The 13,799-nt window shown below is 36.5% G+C and overlaps 1 protein-coding gene across 1 annotated transcript in view; it reads left to right on the forward strand.

The window, feature by feature from the left end:
* The first annotated feature begins 366 nt into the window (after window positions 1-366).
* Window positions 367-13,799, forward strand: part of def6.L (DEF6, guanine nucleotide exchange factor L homeolog) — a 72,958-nt gene continuing 59,525 nt past the window's right edge. Inside the window, 1 exon segment of the mRNA NM_001089966.1 lies at window positions 367-802. Within this exon segment, the coding sequence (NP_001083435.1) occupies window positions 707-802 (96 nt within the window). The 5' untranslated portion in view covers window positions 367-706.

Below are 13,799 nucleotides of genomic sequence, written 5' to 3' on the forward strand. Positions count from 1 at the left end.
ATTCCCTGCGAATTTGACTATGGCAAATTTTTTCACCAATCACTAATCTTTTTTCACATAAGTTACTGAAAATGGAGCAAATCGATTAAACTGTGCTTTGTGACAGAGAAAAAGCATTTTTTTTTTTTTTTACTTCAGCCCTGCACTCACTACTTTTGGTGATGCAAGCAACTGAAATACAGCTAAGATTGTGTTGAAACAATTTATGTAATTGGGTGGCTTTGTCAGCAGGAAGTGCTGAATGTCAGTGTTTGCTAGCATTTCACAAAGTGTAGCAGTAGCTCGGCTGTGCATTTCCCTTTGCAGGAATTTATCTGTGGTGGTGTTCACATTTTGCAGCATAGTCTTGAAATTTTATAGCAGTGTGCAAGACATCAGAGTACAGCAGAGCTTTGCAAGCAGAGTGCTGCTTGTGAAAGAGACAGTGTGTGTATGTTTGGAAGCGGGTATCTGGCTGAAAGGACATTTTGGTACTCGAGGTTTATATGTATAACCTTGTAAAAGGGTGCGTCTTCCCAGACTTTTTATGTGCTGTGGCATTTTTATGTAACAGTGAGCACCAAATATGAGTTCATGTATTGGGCTGTATTTTGCTTGAAAAATGACAGAAAACACATTTTACAGTGTCTTGTGTAGTAGAAAGTGAGTCTTCAAAATATTTTTTTAGCACAATTGCATGACATAGTGAGTGTGTCGTATACACAGCATGTCTCTACGGACTGAGCTTCTAAAGTCTGTGTGGTATGCCTTTACATCTTTGGATACAGAAAAAAGTGGAAAAGTTTCCAAATCCCAGCTAAAGGTGAGTAGAATTTTAAAATGATATGCTGCGACATTTGCCAAAAAAACATTTGCATCCACAGCTTGGAAAATATACTTACATTGTTTTCTATGTAATAATGAGGGCAATGTGTGAAAGCACCATAGTTTTACTTTAAAAAATCATTGTTTTTTAATCTAGTCTAATCAATGCAGATCATTGACAGGAGACAATGATTAATATTGAAGAGGGTGAATAATAATTAACATTGTTTAACTGAAGTTTAAGACAGACATATATCAGTATTTGCAGTGGGCTAAGATTTGTGCTTTGGAAGCGCTTTTGGCCCAGGCCCTCTTTACCTCTTGTATTGGTCATTGATGGTTTTAGTGTGTTTTCATGTATATTTAATATATATAGCCAAGGATTTTTTTGTAAAATCGTACGATCGTACGATTAAATCGTTTGAATCGTTCTATTCGAAGTACGATCGTACGATCTTAAAAATCCTTTGCATTCGACTTCGAATGTCGAACTAACCTATTCAATGGTCGAATTTTGACATTTTTTGCACTTCGAAATTCGACCCTTGATAAATCTGCCCCCATGTGTGATTGTTTTCAAATAAGTATGATCCTTTATTGAGTATTTGATTGGACCAAACCATCATACTGCACATTTCATATTGTTTCCAGAAAGCTACTCCAAGTAGGTGTTTAATTCACAAATGCATAGCAACTGCAGTAAATTAAGGGGATGGTTTAAAACCTAACATGGGAGCTAGGATAGATTGTTTGTTCAAAATTCAAAATTGTATTGCATCACCATGGACTTTTTAAGTAGCCACAGGCCACATGTAAGGACTGCAAAATCTCATGTTTTCTTCTCCTATCCTATTTCATAAAAATATTGAATTATAATTTGTTAAAAGTATATTAAAAACAACTTTAAAGTGATGTATTACTAGTTTAAGCATACATATATACTTGCATCACTATTATGTAGATCAAAAAAAAAAAAAAAAAAAAATATATATATATATATATATATATATATATATATATATATATATATATATATATATATATATATATATAGTCAAATACAAGAGTCCTCTGCACTCAACCCATTATCAATATATTTAAGACAGCGACATTTTGTGCATACTGCTACTAAAAAATGCCTTACCCTTTAAACAAAACAGGGATTGTTTGTCCATATATTGCAATATATTTAAGCTGGCCAATATATATATATATATATATATATATATAAAAAACCAAAGGAATGGTGCACTTCGTAGACAAAATTAATACCTGGGTGCCAACATGGGAAATAAGCAGTGAAAAATGTTTGTTTATTTTTTCTCCTGACGAAGATCCCTGTGGGGGATCGATGCGTTGAGGCTTAATAATAAAATATTTTTTTGTTTTTTCATTAAAACCCTGTGAGTGCCGCAATCCTTTTTCACTATATATATATATATATATATATATATATATATATATATATATATATATATATATATATATATATATATATATATATATATATATATATATATAAATACAGTATATAAATACTGTATATCAATCAACAATGACTTACATTTACTTTAATTGTCAGTCACATTTTGTAAGACAGGAACATAAAAATACATTTTAACCTAAATGGATTTTGTCATGATTTTTATGATGTATTTTTTATTTCTAAATTACACTGTTTACACTGCAAATAATTTACTCTAATCTAAAATGTAATTCCTGAACCAGAAAGTATCATCTCAGGTCATGTGCTTTCAGAAAGAGCCAGCACCAGAAAGGGTGCTCTGGCAGGCTGTTGTTTCTCCTCAGTGTAACTGTTTTCAATAATTTTATTGAGTTTTCCATAAACACAATAGAATATATTACGCAGATTGAGTATGTCAAGATAACAAAAGAAAAGAATATACAATGCTGTATAACATGCCAAAGATACAAACAAATATCTATAAATATATACTCAAAAGCACACATTCCAAAGGAAAAAAATTAACATAGTAAATAAAATAATAAAGTAATGAAACAATAATAAACCAAACTTCACTGATTTACTAATTTATGTAAAAAGAATTATCAACTAAAATGGCAGTATCAAGTATACAAAATATTCATGAACTGATAAAGCCACCTTACATTTCAATATATTTAGATTTGTAGTAGTTTACTTTTTTTTTTTTTTTTAGTTTTTTTAGTTTTTTGACCAGGATCAATTAGTTTGAAAAAAAGAAACCAGTCATCCATGAATTTGCGCTTTAAATGTGGTTCAGCTGTTTTTGCCCATATTGCTTCTTGCCAACACAATTGATTTATCTGTGATAAAATATCTTTCATGGAGGGGGAGATTCTAAAAGCCAATATAAGAGTAAAGTTTTTTTCTTAGCAGCAACAAAACGAAGGATTAAGTTGGCTAACATTTTAACATTGACATTGCATTGATTTATCTATTGGTGAGCCAATATACTGGAGAGAAATTAAAGCATATTTTCAACTTTGAACTAATGAAGTCTTTTACTCTTCTCCAGACCAACTTAATCTGGGGACAATGCCAAAAGTAATGAAACAGGTCTACATTCTCATGCTTACATTTTGGGCAAAATGAGACATGACCCAATCCACATTTCAGCATTAGTAGATAGATGTAGAGCAGAAATTATTTTGTATTTGTGGTACAATATCAGCAAATAAATTATCATGCACCTCAGTGTAGAATTAATCTAGCTATATCTCTTGTATTTCTCTGATGTATTCACTTTGTGTTCACTGATGTATTCACTTTGTGTTCACATAGACCTAATTAGCAGTGTTCTAAATGTCTGCATATTAAATCATTTTCTATACCGAAATCATAGCAAAGCTTGAGCTAAGTACACACCATCAGAACAAATTTCAGTCATCCAATTATATTAATCCATTTAAGAGAATTCAATGATTAACACACTGAATTTAATCCCTCGCCAGGGGTCCACTCATTCAGTCTACTTTCAAAAAATCATATCTGAAATTTTAGTTGTACGGCACAGGTTGGGATTGGGCTTTTGGTTAAATGGACAGATCTGTTTTTGTGCATGGTAAGCATTAGACTGGCCTTAATAATTTGCAGGCTTGTTAAGGGATTATATTCAAAATGTTTTCCTAGTGAATGGTATTATGAGCAGCAATCAGCATGGCTTTATGAAGGATAGGTCATATCAGACAAACGACTGCTTTCTAAACTGTGGGGCTTTTGCGCATGGATAGGAAACTGGCTACACGATCGGGTACAGAGGGTGGTCGTTAATGGAACATTCTTTGCTTGGAGTAAGGTTCTTAGTTGGGTCCCTCAGGGTTATGTATTGGGTCCACTTTTATTTAACTTGTTCATTAATGACTTAGAGAAGGGTATTGTAAGTAATGTATCAGTTTTTGCAGATGACACAAAACTATCCAGCCCAATTAATTCCATCCAGGATGTGATATCCTTGCAGCAGGATCCTGACAAACTGGCAATTTGGGCAGCTAAGTGGCAGATGACATTCAATGTTGATACATGTAAAGTCATGCACCTGGGATGTAAAAATATGCAAGCAAATTATACCCTAAATGGGACTGCACTAGGCAAATTCATAATGGAAAAGGACCTTGCAGTAGATGATAAAAGTGGCTCAAGGGCAAACAAGCTGCATTAAAAGGGGCATAGATTTAAGGGGGGGGGGTCCATAGAAGGGCATCTAAGCTTGTAAAAGGTATATAAAATATTAACTATGAGAAAAGATGGGCCAAGTTAGGGTTGTTCACGCTGGAGAAGAGGTGCTTAAGGGTGGTTATGATAACAATGTATAAATATATAAGGGGATCATACAATACAATAACCTTACTAATGTGTGATTTACTTGTAAATCCTTCTGGTTGACACAAGGTCACCCATTCCGATAAGAAGAAAGGAGGTTCTGTCTAAATATTCAGAAGGGGTTTTTTACAGTGAGATCTGTAAAGATGTGGAATTCTTTCCCTGAATCAGTCGTGCTGCCTGATACATTAGATAGCTTTAAGAAGGGGTTGGATGGCTTTTTAGCTAGTGAGGAAATACAGGGCTATGAAAGATATCTTAAAATTGATCCAGGGACTGGTCCAATTGCCCCCCCTGAGGCAAATTGGAGAGGCTTCCTCTGGATCAACTAGTAGTTAAGCAGGTTATATACAGACTTCAAAAAGAAAGTTAATCATGTAGTCTTCTGTACCTACTGTGTTGCTATGAGAATGGCATTTAATCTTTTGTCACAAAGAAATTTATTTTCCAAAGTTATTAAACTTGCTAACGTGCTACTTTATTCCTGTGTATCTTTTCTTCCAGTTCTTTATAAATGCATGCTGTTTACTTTTCATAAGTCCAACAACAAGAGAATGTTCTTGTTTGGTAAAATGAGGCAATTTCCATATATATGCAGGTTGTGAAACATACCACACTTTTTTTTTTGTTCTATGTATATCTGCCATTCTGTGCTGTTAAAAAACAAAATGGTACAGAGTTGTTATTGTTACACAGATCAACAGATTATGAATACTGACACTATGACACCCATCAGGACAGTATAGAAGGGTACACACCTCAAGAATAAACAGCAGCATGTGGAGATAGGGCAGATGCTTGCAGAAGTACTGATTGTACCCCATCCCCCATAAGGTAGACCTCAACAGCCAAGATCAAACATGCAAGTAAAATGCAGGTAGTATGAATGCTGAGAGACAGAGATATTGTATATACACAGCACATTTTTGTATGCAGGGGGCAGGAAAACACAGAATATAAACACTTTGAATACAATAAAAAGTATACTGATGTTAAAAAAGAATCCTGGTTACTTAAAGATAAGAGGAACAAGAAAGAGAAGTTAACGGTAGAAAAATAAGGGGTGGATATAAAATTAGAAATATAAGGATGATTTCCATGAACAGAAACATTCAGAAATATATTGTACATAGTATAGGCAGGGCATTTAAACTGTACAATTGCTTTATTAAAATGACAGGGCAATACATATGCTGGCATAATGCTGTGGTATCTTTTTGTACAAACAGAAACATTTGTGCCTGCCAAGGTAATTCACTACACTTTCCAATAAACCATGCCCACATCATGTCAACATTACTGGAGGGGTATTGTAGGCAATAAGGAAGATTGTGGCTAGCCAGTCTCACAGTTTGGCAACTCTAAAACGCTAAGTAATTAAACTGCTATCTTTTTGTTCAACCCATTGAATCAAATTTGTATTATTTGTATAAAATTCCATAATTCAGAGCTTTCTAGAGAAGCAGAAACCTAGACATTTGGGTAGCAGTGGATGTGTTTTTAGAATTTGATACAGTACCACACAAAGGGTTACTGATTAAATTAAATAACATTGGATTGGATTATCATATTTGTACTTGGATAGAGAACTGGTTTAAGAATAAATTACAAAGAGTGATGATACATGAAACATTTTCTCATTGGACAAGTGTTGTTAGTAAAGTGCCACAGGGGTCTATCCCTGGCCCTTTGTTTTTTAACTTGTTTATTTATGACCTTTAGGTTGGCATTTTAAGTATTGTCTCTGTTATTGCTGATTATATTAAATTGGGCAAAAATTGTGCATGTAAAATTATCTATGCACTTTTGTAATGTACATTCATTATTTATTTAGTTTTTATTCCAAGGTATCAAGGGATACATGAACTGTTATTATAAATGAATTTGGTGACAACACCACCACCTGCTGGTCAGTTTCCAACCATTCTGACCACCAAGTAGTTAAGGAAGAAGTTGTCAGGAGAGAGAAAGGGGCTGCATTGATGTTCTTCTGCTTAGGAAAGATTTTAGAAAGGGTTTCTACTTTTTTTTCCTAAGCAGAAGAACATCAGAGCAGTCTCTTTCTTACTCCTGACAACTTCCTTGACTACTTTCTGGTCTGACAGGTCAGAAACTAGCCAGTAGGTGGCACTGTTGTCACCAAATTCATTCATGTTAACAGTACATGTATTCCTTAATATTTTGGAATAAAAACCAAATAAATAATGAATGTACATTATAAAAGTGCATAGATAATTTTACATGCACTTATTTTAAATGTTTACTTATCCTTTAACCTCAATTTATTAACTTTTTTTATGAATTTAAATAATGAATGTACATTGAAAAATTTCTTAGAATAGCCCCTCATCAATTTTACAGGCACTTATTTTAAAGGTTTACTTATCCTTTAATGCATAAGTTATTCTGTACATTAATGACAAGGGAGATGGCATTGTAAGCAATTTATATCTGTTTGCTGATAACACAAAACTATGCAGGTCTATTAAATCCATTTGGAATACTGTATGACATCTATACAGGGAGATATGATCCAGCTAGTCTAAGGTTGCTATGTGGCAGATGAGATTCAATGTTTATAAATGTAAAGTTATGCATTTGGGAGTTAAATATGCAAACCACCTCTACCCTTAAAGGGATTGTTCACCTTCAAACAACTAGTTGATTTCAGATAGATCACCAGAAATAATGACTTTTTCCAATGAAGTGTCATTTCTCTCCTTCTGAAGCATGATTCGGTCTTTTTCAGCAGGATTCGGATTCGGCCGAATCCTTCTGCACAGCCGAATCCGAATCCTAATTTGCATATGCAAATTAGGGGCGGCGGGGGAAATTGCGTGACTTTTTGTCACCAAACAAGGAAGTAAAAAATGTTTTCCCCTTCCTACCCCTAATTAGCATATGCAAATTAGGATTCAGTTTGGCCAAATCTTTCGCAACGGATTCGGGGGTTCGGCCAAATCCAAAATAGTGGATTCGGTGCATGCCTAAATAAATAAAATTGCATGTAGCAAGCAATGCTGTCAACCATAATAATTTATTATACTGTATTAAAAGAGATATCTATTCCCCTTTACAAATCACTGACAAATTTGGCAAAAGACCCATCTAGAATATGCAGTGCAATTTTGGTCTCTGGACCTTAAAAAGGATGTTTATGAAACTGAGTCCAAAAGAAGTGTGACTATGCTATCAAATGTTATGTTAGGTCTTCCTTATGAGGAATGGTTGCCCAAGTTGATGTATGTTCCACTGTGAAAGAGTTGCTTAAATAAGCAGAATAAGCCGTTGTTGATCATGAGTTTAATGAATATGGCTTGTTTTAAATATGCGTTGTCACTATTATTTTAATCACAGGTAAGTTATGGATTTTTATCTCTTAAGTTAAACAGAGCATATAGGAAAATTTAAGCTACTCTGTGTTTGGTCCTTATAGGTAGATAATTAGATTTCCAGTGCACAGATCACCCTCATTCATAATGACCTCCTGCTTATGCCAAAACAGCTGACACAGTCAGAAAATGGGGTGAGGAAAAGGTTAATTAATGTTCCAATTTAATTATCTCTACCTCACAATGCCCAAACATGGGGTCACTTCAGTTTTCCTGTTTGCACCATTCAGCTTAAGAAATAACACAGATGTAACACTAATTTGGGCTAGGCAGACCAAAAGGGGTTAATGTCCAGCTAGTGATTAGAACATGGGTTACATGTGACTCTAACACTTCAGGCTAGGGCCTTCGCTAAGTGGAAGATTTAAGGTGTGGTATAGTGTAACAACAACTACCACAGGCTACTGTGCAATAAAGTAGGAAAAATAATGGAATAATGGACACCAGGAGGTTCTTTGCTCTAAAAACAAAGGAATAACAATTTATTTGTGCAAGATAAATATCCCACAGGTTTACTTACAGTAAGATGAGGCACAGGCACAATATAATCATCAGCTTGGACAGGTAGATATTGAGACAGCTGAGGAATTTGCCTCCCCTGAGGATTGTAATAAAGTAGTAAGGCAGGCCGCCAGGCAGATGTACCTTGAAGTGGTCCGGAACCCACCCAGTGGAGTGTTCAGGGATAAGGAGGCTAAGCCTGATGCCCTATCCACTGTGGTCCCTTCACTAAAGGCAATCTAGGAGACCTGGGAAGCTACTCCCTGCTACAGATCCTTGATGGAGCACAAAGCTGCTCTTACTATCTGTGCTCTCTATCTTACTCTCCTAGAGAGTCTATAACAGATATAACCCTGTCTTTAGCTAACCTCGTTCACGGGGTCCCAGCTCCCTGACTCAGACACTAAAGGTGCTGTCCCTTTAGGGCAATAACTTTACTGGGCCTTGATGTACCCAGGCTCAATGGGCATGTCCAGTTGATTGGAACACCAGAAGCCAAAGAGGAAGGTCCACCCTTTTCCATGCACTATATTAGAGTGTGGTAGGAAGTGGTCATTACACCTCTTGGCCAATAACTGGATAGGTAAAAGTAAACTAGATACATGGGCTTTTGCCCAGCAACTAGGGAAAAGGGGGAAGGGCAGAAAATTAAAGCCAAATGGGCATATTAACCCTATGGGTCCCTACATGCACTCGGGGGGGAAACAATTTTGTCCCATCGATGGTGCAAAATAAATAAACAAATATCAAAATAGAATTGATCATTCTGCCCTGCATCAGGAATTAACCCAGGCACATACTTGTGGAACACTTGGAAATAACCTGCTCCACATTAGGAGTTCCAGGCACATGACTTAGAGAAAAAGATAACCCAGGCATACACTTAGCTGTAAAGAATAATAATTATTCTTTGCATAGAAAGTCATTTACCCATAGAAGTGCCCCACCATAACTAAACTTTATTCCAGCATCACATCCTCCCCATCCAAGTGTCCAAAACCTGCCAGTCACTTGAGAGAGAATGCATAAGGATAAAGGTGCTACTCATCGAGTAGTAAGAGGTAGAAGGTTTGTGGTGGGGGCTCAACAGTCTCTTGTGAACCCAAATTATATACAGAGGTTTTGAAGTTCTTCAAAAACAGAACAATGGCCATTTGGCTAGGCCAAATTATGTAGAAGCAAGGGCCTGGGTGTAATTTTACTTTTTACCCAGGATAGGCAGGCACTCAGTCTCTACTGCAGGAGTCCTTGAGAGCCATGGATCCCTTAACTTACAAAATGGAGGTCCTGAAACACCAGGAACTAGAGTTCACACAAATCCCTAAGATACTCTGTGGATCTCCTTCCCGAGGCAAAACCTGGACCAGGTATTCTTATATGAAATATAATAATTGGGGTTGCGGCTTGTCAATGCGGCCTTCATTAGGAAGAGCTTCACTGAGGCTGAAGTTTTATTTTTCTTGAAACTTGCCACAGCTCTTAACTCATGCGCAACTTTGCACAAAAAAATTAAATCTTGCTCTCTTTTTGCAGAGTCACTTTGGAAAAGGCCTCCAGACCCAATGCCCTCCTTTCTGAGTAGTTCCCTGTAGATCCACTCATCTAGGTGCTTTTCCATCTAACCATAAACCACTGTCAAGGATTAGGTGGATTAGGTTAGGCGCTGTGGATGCTGATGAGGGAAGGACGAGTCCTTGAGGCAGGAGCTGTCTGTGCCAGAAGGAACACAGCAAGGAAGGCAGGAATGGGGTGACGAGGGCGATGAGTCAGACTGGAACAGGTGCAGTGTGGAGCAGGACGGAGAGGACAAAGATCAGGAATGGACTTGACAGGATGAAGAGGGTGATGAGTCAGGCTGGAACTGGTGAAGAGGGAACAGGACGAAGGTCAGGACAGGACCAGACTCGATAGGAAAGGACGGTGAGGGCGTAGATCAGGGGCAGACTGAAAGGATGAGACAGCGGTGAGGGAGTAGATCTGGAGGACAAGATAGTGAGAGGACAGGATCAGAAGGAGACTGGAGCAGAAGGAGAGAGTACTGGAGAGCATGATAGCAAGAGGACTTGAGAGCAGGATGGGTTAGGTACAAGGCAGAACAGGAAGCAGAAATCAGGAACAGGCAAGGCAAGGTCGGTTAAAGGTGAAGTCAGGGAAAGGTAGAAGGTAGAACAGGAAGCAAGAACAGGCAAGGCTCTGTGAAAAAGAAGTGTACCTCTTCTCTTGGAGATGAACATGGGGTTGGTAGTGGCCCAAAATCCATCTCTGTTCAGTCTGGCTCTGGAGACAAAATAGACGGTAGGCTATCTCTTTCAGGGGAGCTGGGGATAGAGTCAGTAAGAGCAGAAACTGTAGTGGCTGTACCTTTATTGATAGTGGAGGGGGCACGTCCGCGATCCCTACCACAGGAAGCAGCAGCCTTTTTTCCAGGATGGGTGGTGGATATATTCACCATGGAAACAGCTTTTCTTGCCTCATTAACCCCACTCGGATCTGGAGAGTCAGGGGTAGGTGATGCAATTAGGTGGCAGGTAGGATAATAGGATGAAAAGAACAGAGTTTCCACACACTGGAGTACTTTAACATCCAGAATCTTTATTAATCCATTAAAAAGACACATAACACGTCTAGCTTGAATCGTTTCGGGTGCGGGCGCCCTTAATCATAAGCATAGAGGAACAGCAATTGGAAAATCAGTATAAATAGATGGCCATCTATATGGCATAAGACATCATATAGTGGGAATACTAAATATACCAATTATAAAGGAAAAAGAAAATACAAATATAGTAAATAACGTAAATAACATTATGTGTGTGCAGAGTAAGTATCCAAAAGGCCTCAAAGTGTGTTCAAGAAATGTAACGTATCTCCTCCTCTTAGAGGGGTATGTACCTTCTCAATTACCTTAACTCCTAAATCCTAAACGCTCTGTTTGCTGCACAAACTAAAATTTTTCCAATGGGAAATCTAGAGTCACCTTTCTCAATGGCATTTAGGTGTTCCCTGACTCTGTCTCTGGAATGGACTGTGCGACCAACATATTGTTTAAGGCAAGACTTACATTCAAGCAAGTAAATCCCAGACATAACAAAATGTATATTCCATTCAGCCAATTTTTAGGATATAGACGAAATTCCTCATTTTTTTTAATTTTTGATGAACAATCTAATGTACTAAAACAGAAACTAATGGAAATGGGTTACCTATGGATGTAATTGAATTGGCTTACTGTAGGTTACGTTCACGAAATAGGAACAATCTCCTTTCAGGAAAAAAGCACAGCTCGTAAGAATACTAAAAACGCAACCACTCAGGACAATTCTATTTATTTCAGTATAGAGTACAGTGTTGAATATAATGATGTTTGCAAAATAATACGTAATCATCTTTCAATTCTTTTTAATGATACTATTTTAAAAGACATATTGTCAAATAATCCCCTAAAACTGATATCGAGGAAATCACCTACACTAGGTAAAAATCTATCTCCTAGTTTGGTTTCCAGTCCTGCTGTTCTGTCTTCAGGCAATTGGTTATGTACAAAAGGGACTTACAAATGTAGAAGACACCCCTGCAAGACGTGTAAAGCAATTACAATCAGTTCTGAATTTAAATCAAATATTACAGGCAAAGTATTTAAAAATTACACGTACAACAATCGCTGTAGTAAATATGTAGTTTATTTGCTTGAATGTAAGTCTTGCCTCCCAATATGTTTCTCACACAGTCCATCCATTTTTGGCTAACTCCACCTGTACACAGGGACCTATCAGAACTAACTTATGATGCCTCCATTTTCCTGTATGATCCTAGTGCAAACTCCCCCACTCAGACAGTGGGAGAAAATGTCATGAAACTGGTTTGGGTGGAGTACAGTGTCTGCTGTATACTAAATGTCACAATGCTATTGTTAACAATATAATCATGGAAAAAATTAGGCAACTAAATGTCACATTATATAGTAACTTACAGTAATTTACTACTCTTACAGTGTCTAAGCAAAGTTAATGTGCACAAAGGCCCATGGCATTATTAAATCCACACTTTCATCTGGTATCATACCTATGGATTGGAAGATATCTGATGTAATTCCAATATTTATAATCTCATCTGACAATTTCTAAGCAAGTTTTGTGGAGTGGTTCCTGTTGAAGTTAACTTTTAGTATGTTACAGAATAGCTAATTCTAAGAAACTCTTCCATTGACCTTCATTTTTTTCTTTTTTATGGTTTTTGATTTTGCCTTCTCAATCTTTCCAGTTTTCAAATTGGGGTCACTGATCCCATCTAAAAAAGAAATGCTTTGTAAGTCTACAAATGTATTGTTATAACAACTCTTTGTTACTCATCTTTCTATCCCGGGCCTCTTATGTTCTTATTCCAGTCTCTTATTCAAATCAATGCATAGTTGCTGGGGTAAACCCTAGCAACCATATTGCTGAAATTGCAAACTGGAGAGCTCCTGTATAAAATAGCTAAATAACTTAAAAATCGACAAATAATTAAAAAATGAATAGATAGGACAGTATTTTATAGATTGGACTTTTTTATTTAACCATACAGAAAATATGGTAGCTGTCATAAATAAAATTAATACATTCTTTACTTTTCTATGTGAAGAAAGACATTTTCACTGAATACAAGACTCTTCTCAGCTTACTACAAGACCAAAAATAATGGGACAAATTTACATTAATTTGATCATATTTAGAGCAACAAGCATTTATAGAATTTCCATTTCTCTCAGGGGAGGCCTATTTATCAGAATTCTAATTTTTGATTTTTGTTTATTTGAAAGAGCGAAAAACTCAGCATGTGCACTTACTTATTTAAAAATCTTGAAACTTTATTGGTTAAAATGTGACTTCATATACTTTCTGCAATTTGGGCAGCAAATGAGATTGATATTGATTGATTGATTAATTGATGTTGATAAATATAAAGTGATGCACTTGGGATGTAAAAATATCCAAGGCACTTATACCCTTAATGGGACTGCACTAGGCAAATCCATAATGGTAAAGGACCTTGGGTCATTGTAGATAATAAACTTGGCTATAGCAAGCAATGACAGCCAGCGGCATGAAGGGTAAACAAGCTGTATTAAAAGGAGCATAGATTCTAGGGAGGAGGGGGTTATTCTGCCAATGTACAGAGCACTGGTAAGGTCCCATCTAGAATATGCCATACAGTTTTGGTCTCCAGTCCTCAAACAGGACATTATTGAATTAGAGAGCGTCCAGAGAAGGGCATCTAAGCTGGTAAAATGTATGTAAAAT

The sequence above is a fragment of the Xenopus laevis genome, chromosome 2L (assembly GCF_017654675.1).
Source record: "Xenopus laevis strain J_2021 chromosome 2L, Xenopus_laevis_v10.1, whole genome shotgun sequence".
Taxonomy (NCBI): domain Eukaryota; kingdom Metazoa; phylum Chordata; class Amphibia; order Anura; family Pipidae; genus Xenopus; species Xenopus laevis.